The sequence below is a fragment of the Strix aluco genome, chromosome 26, assembly GCF_031877795.1.
Source record: "Strix aluco isolate bStrAlu1 chromosome 26, bStrAlu1.hap1, whole genome shotgun sequence".
Taxonomy (NCBI): Eukaryota; Metazoa; Chordata; class Aves; order Strigiformes; family Strigidae; genus Strix; species Strix aluco.
The window spans coordinates 4,145,950-4,168,149 of record NC_133956.1 but is presented as its reverse complement, the minus strand read 5'-3'; the positions used below and the strand labels follow the sequence as shown (position 1 = coordinate 4,168,149).

General features: G+C 53.0%; 2 protein-coding genes across 5 annotated transcripts; both read right to left on the bottom strand.

Annotated features, from left to right (window-relative positions):
• Positions 1-489: 489 nt before the first annotated feature.
• SH3BGRL3 (SH3 domain binding glutamate rich protein like 3) lies at positions 490-2,430 on the bottom strand. The gene is given in 4 exon segments (XM_074850645.1): positions 490-1,406; positions 1,783-1,950; positions 2,249-2,358; positions 2,361-2,430. Coding segments are annotated over 4 exon segments (405 nt in total). The 5' UTR covers positions 2,422-2,430; the 3' UTR covers positions 490-1,340.
• Positions 2,431-2,491: 61 nt separating this feature from the next.
• On the bottom strand, positions 2,492-15,754 carry CEP85 (centrosomal protein 85). 4 transcript variants are annotated; one of them, XM_074850642.1, is made up of 14 exons: positions 15,737-15,754; positions 14,143-14,214; positions 13,389-13,541; positions 10,514-11,238; positions 9,733-9,866; positions 8,778-8,895; positions 8,216-8,401; positions 7,709-7,861; positions 7,318-7,472; positions 6,696-6,816; positions 6,188-6,238; positions 5,996-6,103; positions 5,108-5,336; positions 2,492-4,837 (listed from the first exon to the last, which is right to left on the bottom strand). In XM_074850642.1, exons 2-14 carry the CDS (start codon positions 14,195-14,197, stop codon positions 4,674-4,676), a joined length of 2,352 nt encoding a protein of 783 aa, XP_074706743.1. In that variant the 5' UTR covers positions 14,198-14,214; positions 15,737-15,754; the 3' UTR covers positions 2,492-4,673. The 4 variants fall into 4 exon arrangements, with proteins under 4 accessions (XP_074706743.1, XP_074706742.1, XP_074706744.1 ...); XM_074850641.1 differs by lacking the exon at positions 15,737-15,754 and adding an exon at positions 14,302-14,548; XM_074850643.1 differs by lacking the exons at positions 13,389-13,541; positions 14,143-14,214; positions 15,737-15,754 and adding an exon at positions 11,604-11,808.
• Between the last annotated feature and the right edge of the window lie 6,446 nt (positions 15,755-22,200).

The following is a 22,200-nucleotide window of genomic DNA, read 5'->3' as shown; positions in this document are numbered from 1 at the left end:
TGGAAGCACCACTTGTGCAACCAGCCACTTCCATGGGCTCCCCATCACCAGTGACTCAACCCCCACAGCTTTAATTTCCTCCTTTTTCCACCTATAACAGATACAGGAGCGTACAGGGGACCCTTCTCCACTGCCCCTCTATATCCTAGTCTGTAACCAACCAGGTGATCTTTGTGCCAGGGGTTTGTTTTCCCCTCACACATCTGGCTGAAGCTGTCCCTCCCCCGGGCAGCCGTTGTTACCAGGCAGAGTAGAGGAATGCTGGAGAGAGGTACCTGTCACTACCGCGCTGTAGGATATTCAGACAAGTCCTGCGAGCCTTTGATTAGCGGCAGCAATCTAAGGTGTTAAGATCTTTGTGTCAGGCTGCAGCAGCGAGTACAACTGACTCAGCTTCTCTGAGCTGGAAATGACTCAGAATCGTTAGGGTGATGTTTAACCTGTAGTCAAAATAAAACCAAATTTAAAGGAAACCCACGAGTACCGATGTGAAAGGTACAGTAACATTTAATAGCATCTGGGAAGACAACACTGGTTATAAACTTGCTTTTTGGCAGGAAAACAAAATGCACTTGGTCCAGGTTGCAAAAAAAAAAAAAGCCAACTCAAAGAGGAAAGATAAGACAGCTGGAGCATCAGCTGTTCTGGAGCAGCCCTGAGCCGTTAAGGCTCACGAGGGAGCCCTGGCAGCGCATCGTGGCCGAGGGCAGACGGAGCAGCCCAGGTCCCACTGCCAGGCCCATCCATCCCCCCCGAGCCACAGCGGGCTTCGCCCCCAGCCTTCTGCGCGGTGGGTGGTCAGACCCCAGCCCTGTGCAGTATTTTTGCATTAAATTAAAAACAAACAAACAAAAAAATTGACTTAGTTGCCATAATCTCTGCAGTTGAGATAAAAAAAAAATAAAGAGAAAAAGGAAGTGAGGCAGCAGGATTTACAATTTTAACAGCAACTGGGAGAAGTGGGAAGTAAAAAGCAACCCTAAGCCCTTCCCTCCTGCTCTCCCTGCAGCGGAGAGGGCTGACGGGCGCCTGCACTTCGCACAGCCCCAGAGGCTTTGCTGTTTACAGAGGCACTGGAAGCTGCGGGTGAGCCAGGCCCAGCTTTGTTCAAAGGCCATGCGCAGCGAGCGTCAGACTTTCTTTGGATCCCTCTGAGATGATATCAGGGGTAGGCAGGAGGGAATCGTAGGCAGCTGCAATGAGTAGTTTTGGTCATGGGTTTTCCCTGCGCTGGGATACAGGTCGCGGTGCCAGGACAGCGCTGACAACCTGGAAGTGAAGGTGGTCGGAGATGAGGGTGCTCAGGAATTGCAGGTAGAGTCCAGGATGGGAGGGGAGGCTCAGGCCAGCTTCAGGAACTCCTGCAGGGTGTTTTGCTCCACCGCTTCCACAAAGAGCTCGTAATCCTGCAGGGAAAAGCCACACGGTCGCTCACAAGGCAAGAGGGAGCGGTACGCTCCCACCGCTCGGGCAGCGCGGGGTCCCCTGAGCACGCAGCACAAACCGGTTCACAACACGGGTGACAGTCACGTGGAGGGCGACAGGGCAAAGCGGGGACAGCCCCTGCCCAGGGGTCACCCAGAATCCCTCTGCCTGGGTCCCATTTTTCACAAGTCACTGTGCTCCAAGCGCCCGTTAAGCCCGGCGGCGCTTTGTCCATGAGAAATGCCTTTGGAAAAACGTCTTGACACTGTTCACAGCAAAACCAAGGGGACGGGGCTTACTGCCCACCACCCAACCACCTCCCCGGTGCTTCTCCCCCACGCAGAGCACGAGCCTCACCCCACAGTAGTGGTCTCCGTTGACGATCTGGGGCGGGATGGCTTTGGGGTTGCCTGCCTTTGCCCTCATCTCCTCCCGGAGAGCGTTGTCCTGGGAGATATCCACCAGCTCGTATTTGATGTTTTTCCCATCGAGGATTCTGGTTACTTCGCTCTGTTGGGATTTGATCTGGAACCCGGGTGGGAAAGGCAGGTTACGGGGAGCTGGAGAGGAGCCCGAAGCTTGTCAGCCACGCTCAGCACAGCACCCACGGGCCAGACCCCGCCTGGCCACGGGGCTCGGTCATGCGTGGGGAGCAGGGGACACCCAGCACTTCGTGGAGGGGAGAAAAGAAGGGGACGGGACACTTGGGATGGGGTGAGGGGGGGCTTCAGAGCTCCACGGGGAAGAGACGCCCACCCCGGGGGAGAGGGCCCCCAGGGCACCCAGCCCTGCCCCACCGGAGCCCCCCCCCGCCGCCGCTCACCTCCCGGGAGCCGGTCACCGAGGTGCTGTAGACCTTGAGGGTGCTCATGCTGCGATCGCGGCCGCTCCCTGCGCTCAGCCCGGCGGAGGGAGGCTCGGAGGGAGGGAACGGGCGGCCCCGCCGCCGCCCGGCATGTGACTGCGGGGACCAATGGGGCCGGCGGGCCCGGGCATGCGGCGTCGGCGGGGCCCGGCCCCGGGCGGCCCCCGGCTCCCCCCTCGGCCAGGGAGAGCTTCGCACGAGTGGAGCAGAGCAGCTTTATTTTAAAAATACTCAGTACAAACAAGTGGGTGAGACAAAGACGGGTATAAATACACCGCGCCCGACGCGACGGGGAGGGGACGGGTAGGGGGTCCGGCCACCCCGATCTGGGGTGTTCTGTAAAGAAAAGGCCCAAGATTTCCCCTGCGTGGGGAGCAGCAGTCACGCAGGGCAGAGGGGGTCACCATCTTAGCCCAACAGGTCCAGTTTTGCAGGAGAATCAGGGGACATTTCCCCCCCCCCCAGAGGAAGACATGACCTGGGCAGCCCAGCCGCTGGGCCAGGCGTGAGGCTCCAAGCACCAGCTGAGGTGGTTCCCACTGTGATCTCATTTCGCAGCCAGCTCTAGGGCAAACATGTCCCCACACAGCACCTGGGAACTAGATCTTGCACCCCAGAGAGAATGTGGGGAAAGGGGAGGATGCTAACCAGCACCCTGCGAACCCACAGGAGGGAGCAACTTCCAGTGGTGCCACTCTGCATCCCAGTGTCTAAAGAGCTCCCAGCACCCAGGACAAATGGCTCCAAGAAACAGTCTTGGCCCACATTTAGCTCAATACACGGCCTCAACAACCTGGGAACAGAAACAGCCAGAAATGTGACACGGAGAGAACAGGGCAGAAGCTGGCCACCCCACAGACACTGCCACGCTCTCCCGGTGCTGTGCAGGGGGTAGCTCAGGACAGCAAACTAACCAGTTCGTTGCCACCATCATCCGCGGTGGCCAAACACTAAGAACAAAACAGATTTGGTCTTAAATTGTAACACAAAGAAATAACAAAAGCATTTCTTCCAAACCTAGGGCTCGCAGCCCCAACGTGAACCAAGAGCAACCAAACAGCGGAATTTTCAGCAGTATTTCCCCCTGTTATATAACTCAGTATCTCGCTCTGAAAACCAGAAAAATTCCACCCTCAGCACCACAGCGTTATCACAAGCAATCAGTACTGTAAAGTTGCCCACTAAGGTTAAGGAGAATTGTGAAAGTGAACCGCATCCTATTCTGATTTATTTAGAAATCCCGTTATTTAGCAGAGGAGCAGGGAGCTCCCAGAGAATGAGGGGCAGGGCTACCCCAAAGCCCAAGCCAAGCCTTGCTGGAATCAGAAGAGCTCTCCAATCCAGCTCCACCATCCTGCCACGTTAGAACCAGAACAGCTTCCTTCCTCCTGCCCAAGCAGCAAGCCGAGGCGAGTCTCCCCGCTGGCCCGCGGTGGGGTCCCAGGCACAGAGGCTACAGACGTCCCAAGCTCCCCAGGATTGTTTGCGATGGCTCTAAAGGCTGCTACAAGAAACAGCAGCTCCTCACGCTGCCAGCAGATGCATTAGGCACGAAGCAGCGTGGGGACAGGAGGTTTCTCCAGCACATTAAGGCACTTCAGCATCAATTCACTTCCTCTGCAGCCTGAGTCACACTCATGCTCACAGTGCTATTTCGGGGGGATAAAAGGCTTAAGGCTTCTGGGGTAACAGTGGCCAGGGGGAGCATTTTCAGAGTCTTCTTTTAGTGTTGCTTTATTCCCCAACTGCTGCTGGCTACTGAAAGACTCTGGTCGCATTTACCCAAGGAAAGCGGGTCCTGCTCCGTGAACGGCCACCCAAGCATCAAGCCAGACCTGTGAGCAGAGGATCTGAGGAGCCCGTAGCATCCTGGTGTAATTAGCAGTGGTGTAACTGGCACACCTGCTTGCCCGTGAAGTCCACAGAGAGCCCCTGAGCGCCCTGATAATCCTCTGGTCTTACTGGTCACACAGGATCTGCGCCGAGAATTTATCAGAAAGACCAGGGCATACATTTCCTTTTAGTGATGATTTTAACTGTCACATTTGCATGTTCAGCATTTGACATGCCCGTAAGGCAATTCAGAATTCATCTCCCAGCGTCAGAGACCACGCCAGCTCCAGTAAACACAGCACAAACACATTCCACAAGATCAAAGCTACTGCAAAGCCCGACACCGAAGCCCTGAATGATTCCAGTTAGCCAGTCAGCAGCTAAACACTTCTGGCAACAAACCCCCTGATTTCTCACAGATTGGATAAGTCACACCTCTTGTACCCGAGCAAAGGGATGGTAAAGTGCTGTGTAGGTTTTGGGTTGTAGGAGCTTTAGACTCCTGAGGGTTTCAAGTCTTCATTTCCTGCCTTACTTTGGGGTATGCTCTTTACTGGGTGATGCAGTTGTCTCCCATGTCCTGAGCATATCTGTCAGATATTGCCGTCCTTAAGTCCTCTACCTCTTTGTGAAGCTGTTTTACCTCCACCAGTTTCTTGGCAAGTCCATCAGGGCTCAGCAAGTCATCCTTCTCCTTAGCAGAGTACTGCACAGCTGTGGAGGCAGAGAAGGGAGTGACCTCACAGGCAATTCTGACTGAGGATCACACACGTTTGCAAGTGAGCCGGAAAAACCAACGCACATTTGCAGAAGAGGTACTACTTAACATTTAGTTATTACAACATGCATCTTTAGAGCTAGCTAACCACAGAAAGAAGGCTGAGAATCCCAGAAAGACAAGAACCTGTAATATATGCGAGTTATTTAATTCTGCCACAGCACAGGAACCGAAGGGTTTGCTCTGCCATCGCTCCACATACTTACAGCGAATGCCCAGGAGCAGAGAGAGGTTGGGATCCTTGCCCTGAGCCCTCTGAGTGACGATGCTGTAGACAGACTGCAAATCCTGCAGACAACTGGCCAGCTCACTGTGCAATTCCTGGGTGAGGCGGGCTGTCTCAGCAGGCAGCGGCTGGGTCGTTAGCTCTGCCTGCCGGAGTCGTTCCTGAAGGGTCAGGTTCTTCTCGATGAGATCCTGGTTCTGCACTGAAAGCTGAACCAAGGGGCACAGCAGGTTAGTGGTCACTTGGTACAGAACTAGCACACTTAAAGCGACTTAACGCAACTGCTCGAGGGTGATGGGAGTGCCAAGGGCAGGAGGAGCTGGTTTACATCAAGCCCTCCAGACTCCTCGCTAGAGGAGCAGTGTCAGTCCTTTGGGGTGTGAGCATTCAGCTTTCCTGGCTCAGAAAGAAGCGCCTCACGACACTGCACTGCCCCTGCTGAGGCATGATGCAGCAAAATAAGCTTCCAGGAGGTTGTGCACCAGCCGCTCACCCCAACAGTGGCCAACCCTTCCCTCCAGGGCTGCCAGCATGCCTGGTTTCCTTTAAGCTGGAGTGGGGCTCAGCCCTGCCCTTCAGCCAGGGCTGCAGTCGAGTTTGGACTCGGGCTTGCCGCCTTGCTGCCCCCAGCTGGCAAGCTCAGCGTCCTCCACCACAGCCCGCAGCCCCAGCTGAAGTTCCCGAGGCAGAAACTGCCTCTCTCCTCCTGCTCTGACCAAAGAGCTCCTTTCAGAGCACTGACAGGGCAACTGACTACCAGGAAGCAGGAGAGGTTGTGCTGCTGACTGCAAATTAAGGCCTTGCTAAAAGACAATCCATTGTTCATTCAACTGCTGTGCTCGGGTACTCTAAACACTCCTGCTCTGACCTCTTTCACAGCGGTCCGGAGCTGCTGCAGTGCGTTTTCTCTTCTCATCGCCTCCTCTTTCAGAGCTTGGCTTGTCCCCTCTTCCTGGCCCACCTGTTCTTCCAGGTTCTGGAACAGACCATGGGAAAATATAAGTCTACCTCATCTCACAGCAGATTCTCAGTTCTAGGTCCCTCTGCAGTTACCTCTCACCTTTACTTGCAAGGACAATTGTTCCATCTTCTTCTGCTGTTTGTCCACAATCTGGAATCAAAAGCATAGCCATCAGAACTGGCCACACAGACTCAGTAATACCACCAGGATTTCCCCTTCAGTAGGAGAGCATCCCCTCTCCTTTCCCGTCCATTTACTGCTTTAATCACTGCCTCTGTTAGTAGTGGACTTAGATTCCCTGATGAAAGGCACCTGATAAAAGACACCATTAGGACTATCAGCTAAAAACAGACTGGAGAAGTTGCATTCTTGTGGTTTTCCTCTCCCCCCTTCTGCATTCTGCAACTTCTCTGCAGTGTTACTGTACAACCGCATGGTTATCACACCAAGAACAACTTAGAAAACCCCTCAGTTCCCTCAGTTTGGAATTCCAGCAACTGCTGCTTCAGTATGATTGTGACTGCAAAAGTCCCTGATTTCATTTCAGTGCCTGGTGTGACTCAGTGGAAGGAAAAATGTGTGATCCCCAGTTGGGACAGGCCGTTACCTTCCTGAGGCAGTCGCATTCTTTCTTCAGAGAGTCATTTTCTATTTTCTGTCTCTCCCCATCCTGGGCAGGGGGTCCTCTCTCAGCATTCTTTACACACTGCTGCACCTTGTCCTGCAAGCTGAAATTAGCAAAACACCATGGGAAAAGCAGCTTTGTTTAGGGTGTTCCCCTCACTAAAGAATCTGAGGAGGCAAATGATTTTCCTATCAGATGTTGGTGTTGCTCTGTTTGCATCCCAGCTTGCAAACTGGCTGTGAAGGAAGGAGTCCCCCTTCCCCCTGGACACAGCCGTGCCCATGATAGTGGCACATTTGCAGAGGTAAAACGATCGCAGATTATGTAGGTACACTCTGCCAGGAGTTACGGTTGGGAGCAGTAACCCAAGGACACAAACCCAGGTGACAAAACAGGGCTCCCCTCCTCTCCTTTCAGCCACGTGGTTCTGCTCCCACCCTCCACCACTGGCACGCAGAACCTGAATACGGTGTTTGGGTGAGCACTGACATAATCATCACAAATCCATGGTAACCTGCTTCTGACGGGTGGGACAGTGGCTGTTCTTGGGCAGCGATTACTTCGGCACCAAGGTGAAGCTTATTCTAATCCTCCCGATTTTTACCTGCGCACAGTGGAAAGAAGCTCCAGCTCCTTGTGTTTTTGGGTTTCTAGCTGCATTTCTTGCTCCCTGAAAGCAGCCCGGACATCTCCAAGCTCTGTTTCCAGTGCCAGCACTGTTTCCTGCATAGCAGTACTCTTCAGTTCAGATTCCTTCAGCTGCAACAAAGATCATCATAACACTCTAGAGACTTCCCACACCACATTTCAACATTTGCAATGCTGATTTTTACTACCTATGTGGCAATTCTCAGCTACTGCTCAGAACATTCCTCCTCCAAAATGGCCAGACCACAACTTTACTTGAGCAGCTGCACAGGGGATTATCTGCAGCTGTGGAAAAGCCACCTGAGCAAGTATCTGAAGAGCTATCTTCACAACTCAGAAAGATTTACCTTCTGACTCTGTTTCTGGTGGTCCTCGAGAGTTGGTAAGTCAGCCAGGTATCGTTCCAGGGTCTCGATTCTCTGTTGTCTCTCCCTGTTTTGCTCAGTTTCCTTCTGGCATTTCTTTTTAAGATTATTAATGTGTTTGTCTCTTCCCTTTACCTGTGGTTACATACAAGTTTAGTTTATATAATTTCTTGTCCATTCTTCAGTCTTTTCTAAGTCCACTCATTCATCTTTTTGTACAGCACTCATCATCAAAATACAAGATCACCTGAACTCAGCAATGTTTCTGCTCACTTAAAGACACGCTTCTTCTGTGGTTGAAAGAAGAGGTACTGAAATATTTTTAACTGCAGGAGGAAAGGCTTTTGCTTATAAGCCAAGAAATTCTACAAGATCAGAAAATACCTACAATAACACATTGCCACAGAAAACTTTCACCTAGGCACTACATTGACTTTTAGCTTCTCAAAGAAAAAGCACCTTCCCATCTCTAGAGCAATGGGATCATACCCTTTCTTCCTGTTTCTTTAACTCCTCTGCATGTTTCTGCATAGTTTCCTTCAGCGACTCCCGGATCAGTTTTGCATCCACCTCTGCAGCAGCCAGTTTTCTCTCCAGTTCAATCTTTTCCTTACTGAGGGATTCAGTCTTCTCTGTGAACTGTGCTCGAAGAAACGTGTTCTCCCTCTGCAGCTCCTGCAAACAGACACAGCCTATGAATTTGCCTAGTTACAAACTGGCACCAAGCTGCACTGTCTCAGAGCTGTATTCTCCGCCCTCCTAATTCCCAAACGTCATTCAGCCCCTCTCATGTACTGCAGTATCTGAAATAGCCTTTGTCAGTGCTGTCAGGCGTTTGCATCACTAGCACAGCTTCTAAACAAACCATAGTACTTCAGGGCTTGAATTCTCAAGAGTCACAGAAGATCTTAGAGATGACAGGTAATTGGGACCCCAGACAAAGAATAATTTTACTCTGCATAACCCTCCTACTCAGGAAGTGACTTATGAGAAGTGGTAGGTCTGTTGGATTCAACACATTTCTTACTGACACCCTGTTGCACCCAATTACCTGCAATCTCAACATGTAGACATCTCCGTAGGGTGCTGGACAGCCAAGCAGGGCACTGTGAACCTGCAGTTCACTTTCCCGGACTTTCTGCTCCAACTGTGATATGTGTTGTCTTTGTCTGTAAAAAAAAAACCCCAGGTAATACACTGTTCTCAAACATACAGTAAATACAGTAAAGAGCAATAAAACATGAACAGTGCCACCACAACTCCAACGCTCCATACAGTGACAAGCAGAACAGAAAGACAACTCTCCAACTCAGAGCTGACCTGCAGAGAAATAATGTGAAAGAATTCAATTTCTTTACAATCGATACTAACCTTTCTTCCCTCCCTTCAAAGTCTCCCCCCCAGCAATGATTACAGATAAAACACAAGCCTTGCATGCTTTGGAGGATCCAGCTTGTCTGCAGAGCTTATGAGTAAAATGAACAGATACCAGAGGACTCAAAATGAGCAAGCAGAAAGAGTATTTACAGTCCAAATGCTGAAGGTAGTTTTCATTAGGATTTACTTTTTCGAAAAGCTTATGAATCACTGGTGTTGGGTATGAGAAGTGTCATTTGCCAGCCCAAACTCACAAAGAACATATTTAAAATAATAATCTCAAAAGGCCCCCAGAAAGTCCTCAAGCAAAAAGGCAGTAGTTTTGACATTCCAGATAATTGTGATGTGAACAGAAATCTTTATCCCTTATAAAACACAGAGAACCATAACCAAAATTGTTTTATTTGAACCCTTCAGGATTATCATCTGAATTCCAAAAGGGGAGGAGAGTTCGTGAAAAAAATAGGCTGTTCTCAAAGGTCATTATGGTGTTCTTTGCAACAAAAAAAAGCTCAATGTGGTAAAAAGGACTCTGAGATACAAGCTTTCCTTGCTACTTTCAAAACCCTCCCTTTCCAAAAGGAAATGCACTGGAGTCCTTAAACCACACGTCAGTCTCAAACTCTCACCTGTCAATGAGGAGCTCTTTCTCCTTGAGTTGGTTTTCATTGGAGTTCAGGATGTTGATCCACTGGGCTGGATCAGGTGTAGGCAGCGAAGGAGAATACATGGAGGGATGGTGGCAGGCGCCTCCATTTTGTAACTGAAAGAGGAGACAAAATGAGGAGGGAGAGGTTTGTGCTCCACAGAGGTAATTGCAACACTGCTACAGCTATTTTGCACACTGTGTGCTCATCTGCATGCCAGGGCACAGCTATTTCAGTCTCCATCGATGTCCAAGAACAAGTAACTTTGCCCAAGCAAAACTGGAGATTAACAAATAATTTTAGATCACTGTGCTAGCTCGCTGGAAACAATTTGTCTCCATTAGGGTACAGCGGGTGGGAGGTGATAAACAAACTGTTTCCACCTAATAAACTGCAGTTAGTTTCATGCAACTTTTCAGAAAAAGTCTGTTTCCTAACTCTGGATACAGAATACAACTATTCTAGAAACTTAAGAACTTCTTGACGTGCTTTTTCTTTGCAGTTTCTAGCAGACAGGATATTTCACCTCTTGATCTGAACCGTTGTGAAGTGCTGTAACATAATCCAGGGCTGCTCTGCATAAGCAGCACATTGAACGATACCTGTGACAACACATGTTGTAAAAACAGATCATTAAGAGACTTTTGGCGTAAGACGGGGAGAAGCATGAGCCATTTCCCCCCTTTCTTCAAAAGTCTGGGACAATGAGTCATGACTAAGGAGACAGGAAGGGTTTCAGACTCTCACACAAGCAGCTCCCTACCTGCATTTGCTCTATTTGCAGTCGCACTTTCTCCAGCTGTTGTTTCCAAGCACTGAGCTCGCAGACCCTATCGTGCGGATGTAGGGTGCAGACTTCTTGCATCCAGCCTCTAGATGGAGGAGTTACAGGTTTTGAAAAGAAATTGTTGGCCTGAAGTCCTGTTGGCATCAGTCTGCTCCCGCTCGGCCACGTTCCGTCCTGGGGCTCACAGGCTCCGTTAGCCCCTGCCACTTGTTTACTCTCTGGCAGCACCTTATAATGGTCCTTTCCTGCCTCAGCTGTCCCAGAGTTTGGATTGAACTTCTGGAACCTGTGGAGAGGGTCAGTGCACAAACTATCCACAAAGAGAGACTGGTTAAGGGTGCGTTCAATGGCAGGGGTGTCAAACTTCCAAGTATCTTCTGTTCTCATGTGATCAGAAACAGGATGCCAGGATTGCTCAAAACCATTTTCCCCTGAAGTCCCGTAGAGACGCAAGAGATCTCTGGGTGGCACCTGAGAAGACTTCCCAGCGTTAAAATCTCCATTTCTCATGAGTCCTGCGTGTTCAGAAGCAGATCCTGGCACAGCAGTTTTTGAAGTACTCTGCGAACAGCTCTGGTCTCCTGCAGAGCACAGCTTGGAGGGTGAGGCACCCAGCGTAGAAGGCATAACATGGGCTGTTGGGATGGTCACTTGGGTTTTGATGGGCTGGAATGAGGAACCGTTACTGGAATTGCAAAAGTCTAGGGAAAGAAGAAGAGTGATGTTCTAATTACAATCCTGAAAATATTCTGACATGAACAGCCACTCCTCTGCTGAACTACACAGAAGAATTTCAAAACCCGATTCCTTTCCCCCAAACACGTCGTCCTAAACAGCAGCACCAGAACTAAGGCACACACCTATGTTCCCCCTCACTACAAGTTTCAGGAGCCTGCTGACATTTTCCTACCACTGTAAACCACAGGGAGAATCCAAGTTTAATTCAGTACACACTTTTAATCCCCTGTTTTCAAGCTATTCTAGTATAATCTTAAATCAATAAGGTTATCTTTCTATAGGTTTAGAAATCAAGACCTTTACATTGAATAAAAAGGCTGAAACTTACTCAGCTGAACACTGAGACCTTGATTCTGTTCTGCCCGTTCCACAGCTCAGCGACTCTGAACTGTAACCAAAGCTAAGTGGAGACTTCACTAAGCCCATGATGAGCTTCAAACATAGCTGAACACTAGATCACCAAGCAGTTGACCTTCGAACTCCTCCAGGACACTGCAGCAAAAGAGCTTTTTCTAGAGGCTAGAGTAATGGCTCTCGCCTTGTCGCCACAGGAAATGAGACAGAGTTCAGCGCACGCACCCCAGCGTGAGCCCGTCCTGTCAGATGGGCACCAAACCTGGCTACATGGAAATACAGGGTTATTCTTAGCAACTCTCAGATTTCAATACAGCAACAGCAAGAGCTGGGAAAGGCAAACAGCAAAGTGCCTGTTCCCACTCCTCGTCCTGATACATTGTGTGTCGCAGTAATTCCACGTTTCTCCCAGATACACAAACTTGTTTTCTTCATGGCTTTGGCTAAAGGCCCATCCCCACATGATGTGTCTTTAATCCAACATCAGGACTGCAAGGTCACCCTTCCACCCCTTTGTGACCTCAAAGCACTGCTACAAAAAGGAATAAAAGGTTATAATTTGAATATGACCAAAACCAGATTCTGCAAAGAATCATCAAAATGTAGGAAAATTATCATCATAAAGGCGCAAGACCCTCTTCTCAAAAACAAGCAGGAGGGGGAGAAAATCTCTTAGACATTACTTGGCTGTGCCTAGGAACTCCAGAGAACACTGTGCTACCAAGCAGTCACAAGCACGTTCACCCTGGCAAACAGAAGAGACAGTACAGTTTCCTTTTACAGCCCCTAAATTTACACCCCAGGATCACTAACAGGAACTCGAGTTCTCTGACCAGCACGCCACGTGCCGATGCTGCAATCGGTTCCTTGAGTGTGCTAAGGGTCATCACAACATTTCTGACTAATGTACTGACCCGAATGTCAGCGTGCTTCGGCCAGCTGTCAGCGCTGCCGTTCAGCCTCAGCTCTTTCAAACAAGCCTCCAACATTACAAACGTTCAGAAAGGCAATTTCCCAAAGAGCCATCATTATCTCCCCTGCCCTCAGCATGCAACTGAGGATTTTATTATCCTGAGAGAGGCTAATGGGACACCTAGTAATATTTTTAGCAATATTTTCACAAGCCACATGTTTTCAGAAGCCTTCATTTCAGCTCACACATTAAGATCTACAGCTCATTCAAAAGGCTCAGGGTAGCTTGTGAGAACGCGTGAAGCGCTTTGTTTTAAAGAACAACACAAACTTCCTTGCTGCTGAAAGAATTGGTGAATCACTAGTGGTTTATGTTACTTTCATGGATGAAGATGAAAATACTGGGACAAGCAACTGCCCAGAACACGCCTCAGCCGAGGGCAAGGCTGCAGGATTCTGCAGTGAGGAGACTTACACACAAAGACACACTGATCTGAAGTCTTTAGAGGCACCCATAAATTATTTCTTAAAAAAAAAAAAAATCACACAACAGACTTGCTCATAAATCACACGTTGGTCAATATGAACCAGCAAATCACCAAGGTGGCTCTTTTAGTTAGTTAAAAATGCTTATTGGAAGATAACCAAACTAGCTTAGAGAAACAGCAAGTCCCTCAATCCCTTGTTTATATTTCAGGCAGCATATCTGTGTACCGAGGCACTGGTTTTGAAATAGTCTCCAAACATCATTATGGATTCTGCTCTCCCCAGGTTATTTAATGCTTCTTGGTCTTATAAGAAAACTTAGTCTTTGGCTGTCACTGTGTGATCTTGTGCTGACCATCACCTTCTGTGCTGCCTGAGCAGGAGGTCCCAATGCCCCCATCCCCGCTGTCGGCCACACTGGAACAGTGACTGACACGGCTCTGGAACTTCACAGACAACATCGGTGTTTTCCAGTCAGTCCCCACGAAATGACTCTTCAGACTGGTGCTGGGATCTGGAGAGAGAAAGCCAGGGATATTTATGTTTTAACCAACAGACTGAAAAGGCTTTTAGTACACTCAATTAAGCCATATCTAATGACCCCCAAGACCAAATCCCAAACTTGCTTTACTCCCCATACTGTTGCTAAAGAAATCTCTTTTGCAAAAGAAAATGGCAGCAAGCACTGGGAAGTCAAATAATATCAACAGGAGACTGAAAATCCATCTTGTTATGGAAGTCAGGATGCAAAAGCAGTAAATGATATTCCCACTGATAAGTCTGGTGATATTACAGCCAGCTGATGCTCTGGTACTCGGACTAAAAAGAACAACAGCAGCATTAGCACACAGCAAAACTGCTTAAGTTAAAGATACGTTTTTGCATTAACTGTTAAGAACTCTTCCAGATTTACCAGTTATCCAGAGATAAGTCGTTATCAAATGGCTCTCTATCTTTGCATATCCATGGAATTGTTTTATTTTGCAGGGATAAGACATTGGGTTTTTTTAATAAAAAGCTTTTAGTAAGAACTCTTCTCAGGGCCACCTGGCTCCTCAGAGAAACTGAAACAAGATCCGACAGCAGCAGGGCTTTGAAGAAAGGACTGTCCTTACCTGATGGACTGTTCTGCTGGAGCCTCAGGTCTGGATGTTTCTCAAGAGCAGCCATCTTATCTATCCAGTGAACTACAGGGCAATAAATAAAAATCCTATTTTAAATCAGCATAAACCAAACCCCCGTTCCCACTAACCAAGCAAAGGGTTCGTACACACCAGTTACTCTTCATTCAGAGTAACACAGTGTTTCATAAGTAGCATCTCCTCCCAAGAATATCTCTTTCATCCCTGCAGCAACAGAGGCAATACTTTAAAAAAAACCCCTTTGCAGTTATTGTAGGTTTTCTTCATGCCTGAGAAATGAGGAGAGTTCCTGTTTGGAACATTCTGCAGGTATGCAGCAGTTCATCAGCGCCTTTCAACTGGGGCATGTGTTATCCCCATCGTCGTTATTTATAGAGCATCAGTCACCATGGCACCTACACACTGGCTTTATGGCCGTGGAGACTAAAAATTTCCCTTTAAAAATCTTAACTTTAAACCAGTTCGTTTCTGCCCTCTGTAGAGGTCACTGAGCAACTACATGCAGAAATGCAGTCATTCAAAACTTCGTGTTGCTGTTCCATAAATGGCAATCATTATCTATCCAGAGCTTTGGTTTAATTTATCTGCTTATCTGAGTACTTCAGACAGTGAATTTCCTGCCTCTGATGATGCAAGTATAATTTATAGCTCTCAGGCTTCACTGTGGAAATTCAAGGCCTCTCTCCACTCCACCAGTCAAACAGTAAATCCTCAATTGCCAGCTCTCACAAAAATTTGCTTAACTGACTCAGAGAGCTCATAGAAACCATTAATTCCTAGAAAACATACATATACAGATTTTACAACATAGGAATACAATAGGATAATGAACCAGAAGCAGCATTTCACTCAGCAGAGAAATAAAACACTTCTAGCTAAAGGTAGTGCTGATTATGTTTAATTTAGGTACATTTCAGAAATTCCTGGGTTTAAATCCCAGCCTCCAGCACTACAGTCAGGCAGTTATAACAGGGAAATTCAAGCATAGGCTCTTGAAATAAAATAGACAAAGCAACCAAAGCATTCCCACCTCACTCAGCACCACCCTCTCACAAACACACCCCCCAGGGAGCACCCACACCATCCTACAAACCTGTACCCTTCCACCAGCGGGCACAGGGCAGATCCTGCAAAGGGGGCGGGAAGGGACATGTGCAAAATAAGGAAAAACGAAGGAGAAAGAGGAAGGGGAGCGGTGGGTCACGAAGAGAAGGGGAGCAGCACTTTACGCGATGGAAGGGGAGGGTTTGGCGGGTACGTGGGGTGATGTGAAGCCCTTCACCCCCCGGAAGGGGATGAGGAGAAGAGTGATTTAGGTGAAGGGAAGAGAGAGGGGAAAGCGGGAGGAACCAACTGCCTGGAGGGCGCAGCCTGATCCCGAGGGGCCGGTCCCCTGAGGGGGCGAGGGGCCGGTCCCCTGAGGGGGCGAGGGGCCGCCAAGCTGCCCGGGACGGAGAAGGAGGGATGGTTGCACAGAGGTGCGGCGCAGGCCGGGTGCTGCCCCACGCCGGAGCAGCCCGCTGAGGCCCGGCGGCGGGACGGCTCCCGGGCGGGCCCGACCCCTCACCTGGCTCCGCCGCGGCGCTCGCGCTACCCCGCGCGCCGCGACCGTTACAGCCGCAGGGGGGGTGGGAGGGCCCTACCCGCCCCCTCCCTGCCCTGCAGCCTATCGGACGCGTAGTCCCCGCCCCTGCCTCTCGCTCATTGGCTCTCCGGGACGCTGATCCCCGCCCCGTAGCTTCGCGGTGGGAGAGACGGCGTCTGGCGGAGGAAAACTGTCCACAGCCGCCCCCCGTAGGGCGGGGCCTGGCAGAGAGGCCCCGGCCCTCTTCCTGCGCATGCGCAGTGCCGCGGCGGCGGGGCGGGGCGTGAGGGCGGGCCCTGAGGAGGTGGTGGGGCCTGGGCGGGGGCCGCTCCGCAGTCGGGCTCAGACCCCGCGTTGTACCCCCATACCCAGGGTCCACCGCCCCCTCGGGGTCCCCCAGCCAGCCGAGGACCCCAGGGTGAGGGTCTGGAAAGGGCAGCGCTGCCCAAAAGGCCCTGAACGCCCCCCCCGATCCTTTTGGCCCCCCAGTTCTCCAATTTCCCCCAAGATTCCAACAGCCTCCCCAGAACCCCACCAGCAGCCCCATTACCCCCCCCATCAGGACCCCAATATCTCCCCCAGAACCTCTTCCAGGATGTTCCCAATCCCCACCCCGCCTGGAGACCAACATCTCCCTCAAGACCCCCCTGTGGACCCCAATAACCTTCCCAAACCCCTCCACGACTCCATTACACCCCATCTGGGACCCAAATAACACTTCTGGGACCCCAATAACCTTCACAATTCCCACAGAATTCCAACAACACCCCCTCCAGGACCCCAATAACCCTCACAACTCCCACAGAACCCCAGTAACGCCCCCCACCCCCAGGTCCCTAATCCCCCCTCACGGCTCAGGCAGGTGCTGGGAGTGTTACTGATTTGTTATTTGAGCTGATTTTAATGATTTTTGGTGATTTGGATTTAAATAAGGAATGATTTAGAGTAACCGTACAACCACTTATGCTGCTACAAAGTCCTTTTTTAAAGTCCCAGGCTAAGGCCGTGTAGGCTACTAATAATCATTAACCAGATTTCTATTCAAAGAATAAGACTCATAACGAGGTACCATCGTTAGGCTGTTCCGTAAGGACGATTTATCGCCCTGTAGACCAGGTGTTCTAAAAGTTACATTGTGAAAGGGCCTCGAAGCGTGTTAAAATCGTGATGTGAGCCAAAATCCTTGCGTCAAGGGCATTGGAGGGTCTTTCTTTTAGGTCAGCAGCCTGTGGTGGTCGCAAAAGCAGCTCCCCGACTCATTTCAGGACTCAAGTGCACGTGACAAGAATCACAGAATCACCTCAGTTGGAAAAGCCCTTGAAGCTCCTCCAGTCCAACCATGAACCTCACCGTGACCGTTCCCAACTCCACCAGATCCCTCAGCGCTGGGTCAACCCGACTCTTCAACCCCTCCAGGGATGGGGACTCCCCCCCTGCCCTGGGCAGCCCATTCCAACGCCCAACAACCCCTTCTGCAAAGAAATCCTTCCTAAGAGCCAGTCTGACCCTGCCCTGGCGCAGCTTGAGGCCATTCCCTCTTGTCCTGGCGCTGGGTCCTTGGCTCAAGAGACTCATCCCCCCTCTCTGCACCCTCCTTTCAGGGAGTTGCAGAGGGCCATGAGGGCTCCCCTCAGCCTCCTCTTCTCCAGACTAAACCCCCCCAGTTCCCTCAGCCGCTCCCCATCAGACCTGTGCTCCAGACCCTGCACCAGCTCCGTTGCCCTTCTCTGGACACGCTCGAGTCATTCAATGGCCTTTTTGGAGTGAGGGGCCCAAAACTGAACCCACTCATCAAGGGGCGGCCTCACCAGTGCCGAGCACAGGGGTCAGATCCCTTCCCTGTCCCTGCTGGCCACGCTAGTGCTGATACAAGCCAGGATGCCATTGGCCTTCTTGGCCACCTGGGCAAAGAAAGAGGTGGGAATAAGAAAATGGGAATAAGAAAATGAGTTATGGGAATGAGCGTGTTTGAGAACTCGGTTATTATGTCTGACTGTATCCAATATAATCAGTGCGCTACATGAGTTAGGGGTGCACTGTTGGTGAGACGACCCCCCTGCGCACGCGGCCGCTGATAAAGGAGTGTCAGCTAATCTACATCCCGTTGGTGTCGATGAGTTCATCCCGCTTTGGTGATGGGGGGGACACAACGCACTGGAGCCCCTCCCCAGGGGTCCCCCTGGTAAAGGATGGCCTCGTGTGGACCCCAGAGCTCCCAGCAGAGGAGAGAGGGGACGTGGGGGGGCCTGTGGGGATGGGGGACCCTCCAGCCGCTCCGTGCTGCAGCCACAGGGCTGCTTCCGGCTGCAGCCTGCGAGGGCTCTATGGTCTCCAGCGAGCCGGCCTAGGCAGGAGGTCCTCCAGCTCTCTATGGTCTCCAGCAAGGCGGCCTAGGCAGGAGGTCCTCCAGCTCTCTATGGTCTCCAGTGAGGCTGCCTAGGCAGGAGGTCCTCCAGCTCTCTGTGGTCTCCAGCGAGGCGGCCTAGGCAGGAGGTCCTCCAGCTCTCTATGGTCTCCAGTGAGTGATGTTCCTCTACAGAGATTTGCTTAACCCAGCAAGCGGGAATGACTCCTTCTGGAACACTCACTTTGTTCTGGATGGCCTTTGGCTACTGTCACAAGACAATCTACAGCAATCTTCATGTCACAACTCTGGAGGTGACACTGAGAGGAACTTGTAAAGTAGCTTTGCCACTGGTGTGAACTTTCCCCGGGGAGACTGAGCCAGCTGCGGGGCCAGTGAGGCCCGAAGCACACGGCCATTGCGCTGGGCAGCCGGCCAAGGCCAGCCCGCAAGGAGGGAGGGCTGGGCAAGGGGCTGCCAGGCCCCGGGGGGAAGAAAACCCTCTGGGCCCAGCCCCTAACGCTGCCCCTCGAGAAAGGGAGAGGTGGAGGAAGCCGACGAATGAGCGTGGAGTCTCCCAGGGCAGAGATTAACTGCTCACTTTATTGAGCGGGTGGGGATCAGGGCCAGCACGCGGGGACGGCGCACGGCCGGTCCCACGTCTGCGTCCACGCTGGCTGTAGGGCATTTGGGCCCGACGTTCCACGCGGGAGCGGTCTCGCATGCGCACGGGCCCACGGCGTCTGGAGCAGCTGCCACTCTCAGGTGCTGGAGAGTCGCAGGAGGACCCCGATGACAGCTGGCTGGTGGTGCTGGGGCTGCTGCTTGCTGGTACTGGGGAGCCGTGGAACAGCTCCGGCGCTGCGTGGCTGGGGGTGCTGCTCTCAGCACCTCGTGCTGGCGCACGGCTCCTCCCCTGGCACCCCCTGGGCCGGCTGTAGGGTGTCTGAGCCTGACGTTGCATGCGGGAGCGAAGTCGCGTGCGCATGGGCCCAGGTGGGCTGGGGCAGCTGCTCTCCTCAAGCACCGGGGAGTCGTGAGACGGCCCTGATGCCGCCTGACTGCTGGTGCTGGGGCTGCTGGTCTCCAGCTCCGGGGATCCGTGGTTTGGCCCAAATGCTGTGTGGCTGCCAGTGCTGGGGCTGCTGGTCTCTGGTGCTGGCGAGCCATGGGACAGCCCCGATCCTGACTGACTGCCGGTGCCGGGGCTGCTGGTCTCTTGTGCTGGCGAGCCATGGGACAGCCCCGATCCTGACTGACTGCTGGTGCTGGGGCTGCTGGTCTCTGGTGCCAGCAAGTCCTGGGATGGTCCCGATCCTGACTGGCTACCGGTTCCAGGACTGCTGGTCTCCAGTGCCGGCATGTCGTGGGATGGCCCCGATCCTGAGTGCCTACCAGTGCCAGGGCCAGCGATCTCTGAGCTGTCACTGGAGTCTGTAAGGGGAAGCAGGAAGGTCACGGGCACGGCCCCCAGGTTCAGGGCAGGAGAGGCCAGAGCGGTGCCCCCAGCCCTCCTGGAGAAGGGAGGCTCTGCCAAGCCCAGCCTGGGCACCCACTGTCAGGCCTTGCCTGGGCTCTGGCCCCAGCCCAGGGGCACTTGGGTGCTTTGCCTCTTACCGGTGCTCTGGTCAGCACAGCTCTCACACTCCCAGCTGGTGCTGCTGGTCTCCAAGTTGGAGCAGCGCCGGTGGGTGCCCTCGCCAGCGCAGGAGCTGCACAGCAGCAGTTGCCAGGGCCTGGGGAAGCAAAGGGGTTCATGATTGTGAGGACAAAGTGACCACAGCACGGGATTGTGCAGCACAGCTCCTGTTCTCAGTCCTTCTGCTTCGAGCTCTTGGTGAGACAGAGATCCCGTGCAGAGCCCAGGGTGCCGCTTTGGCAACTTACCCCCGTTCGTCTGCCTGCTCCCTGCCTCCAGGACAAAGACACTCCTCGGCATCGCAGCATCGGTTCCTCTCCATGAGTGCTCGCTCTTCCTGCCAGATCTGCCGTGATGGCAATCTGATGGGGAAAGGGAAATCGCTGAGCCCCTGCTGCCCCGGCATAAGGCCGATGCAGAGCACCCCTGCTCCTCCCCCCTGCCTGGTTTACAGCCCCTCCGTGAAGCTGAAGCCCAGGCTGATGGGACAGCGGAGGGCCAGGACTGCAGGGGCAGCCCCTGGCATGACCCAGGGCTTGCAGCCTCCTGTCCTGTGAGCCGGCAGGACACCAACCTCAAGGGCATGTTGATGCCCATGAAGAACATTTCCGGCAGAAAGTCATTCCTGTCTCTGCAGAGGGGGCACCTGAAGGCAATACCAGCACACGAAGCCCGGCCCTGCAGCGGAAACATAAGGAGCAAGAGTGAGGCCCTGGTGCTGCCCAGCGCCTGCCGTGTCCCAGGGGTGAGGGAACGGCTCCTACCTGGATGCAGCCCCTGTGGAACCAGGCGCGTTTGCAGGCCGGGCACACCATGGTGTGGTAGGACTTTCTGTCCTCCACAGGCTTCTGGCAGATGACGCAGATGGTGTCGTCCTTTGGAGCCGCCTTCCCCTTCTGCTCTGGGCGGTGCTCCCTGCAGAAGGACCTGGGGGGAAGAGGGAAGGGATGGGTAAGGTGGGAAGGGATGGGTGAGGTGGGAAGCGCTGGGTCCTTCCCCGGTGGGGGCGAGGAGGGCAGAGGAGGTACCTGTGCTGACTAAAGTACTGGGTGACGCATTCACCCTCCACGGCACAGGGGAGATGGAAGCTGCGGTCACAGCCCTCCCGGCAGCAGGTGATGGCGGCCCCGCTCTCACGGCATACGAAGCATTGCTGGAAAGAGCAGAGCATCCCCGTCAGCGGCAGCCTCAGCGCCTCCCAGCCAGCCCCATGCCTCCGGGCAGGGCGCAGGATGTGGCCGCTGCTGGGTCACAGCCCATAGATCTGGCCGGCACACGAGGCTCCTGGGCTGGAGCCTCTGTGGAGCTGCTGGGAGCAAGGCTTTTGTCCCGGAGCTGCTTGGAGGGGCTGGGATTTCTTTCCTGGGGTCTGGGCTAAGCTCCTCCAAACTTCTCCTGACACAAATCTCCCTGATCTTGTCAGGACCTCACCTTCTGCGCTGCCTGCTCGACGGCGCGGTGAATGTCCTCAGGGAGGAATCCCATGAGCCCTACATCCTCGTTCCGCTGCTGCGGAAGCTGGTTGGCAAAAAGCTGCAGAAGAGACAAGACGGGGAGCTGATGAGGAGAGCATGGCCAGGAGTGCCTGTGGGCAAGCTGGAGGGAGCCCCGGGGCACTCACCAGGCAAAACAGATGGGCACAGAGCCCTTCCTCCTCCTCTTTGTGCCCGCAGAGATCCGGGTCTGCCGCTGCCCGGCCGCACAGCACGCATGCTGGAGGGGAGAGAGCAAATGCCGGCGGGAATGAACACCTCTGCGGGGCTGGGGGAAGCGTCCCTGAGGGATTGTCCCCAAGGGCCTGCTCTGTCCCTGAGGGGCTGAGGGGCAAGGCTGGTGGCCGTGGCGAGGAAGGGGCACTACAGGCACTGCCTCCCCCTGCCACCACACTCGGTCCCACGCTGACCGCCCCGACAGCTCCTCTGCTGTGCTGCGGGAGGGAAACTTTGCTCTCACCCTGCTCCATCGTGTTGGAGGCCTCCTGTTCCCTCTCAGACATGGCGCACGTCCCAAGCGTTGGGAGGAGAGTCCCTGTCCCAGCAGCACCGGGGTGTCTCTCCCAGATGCGCCTCGACTGACTCTGAGGGAGAAGCGGGGCGCGGGTCAGCTCTCAGCACAGCCCCAGCACCCCGAGGCGTGGGACCCCCCCTCCTCCCTTGGCAGCCCCCCTCAAGCCCCATACCTCCCCTGCCCTCTCCTCACCTCCCCTGGTCACAATGACCACAGCCTGAGCCCAGCGACTCTTTTTATAGGCTTGTCCCCACGGGTCACAGTGGCCGTTGTGACATCAGCACCCCCAAATACGGGCAGGGACACCCTTGATCTTTGCCGTCCCCTTGGAGACGGCCACCACCTCACAGGGGTGGGTGCGAAGTGCTGAGGCGGGGTCCGAGTCCTCGGCACCCACGTCGCCGGGACGACTGCTCCTGCAGCAAGTGCAGAGCCAAACGCCAGGTCCCGCGGGGG

What these genes read in the sequence shown, in the direction of transcription:
- CEP85 (XM_074850642.1), bottom strand. Translation starts at nt 14,197, where the DNA reads ATGGCTGCTCTTGAGAAACATCCAGACCTGAGGCTCCAGCAGAACAGT. An exon ending in CTGCTCAGGCAGCACAGAAG is followed by an intron (nt 11,239 to 13,388) that starts GTGATGGTCAGC and finishes TTCTTTCCCTAG; the next exon opens with ACTTTTGCAATTCCAGTAAC. An exon ending in TCTACATGTTGAGATTGCAG is followed by an intron (nt 8,402 to 8,777) that starts GTAATTGGGTGC and finishes GTCTGTTTGCAG; the next exon opens with GAGCTGCAGAGGGAGAACAC.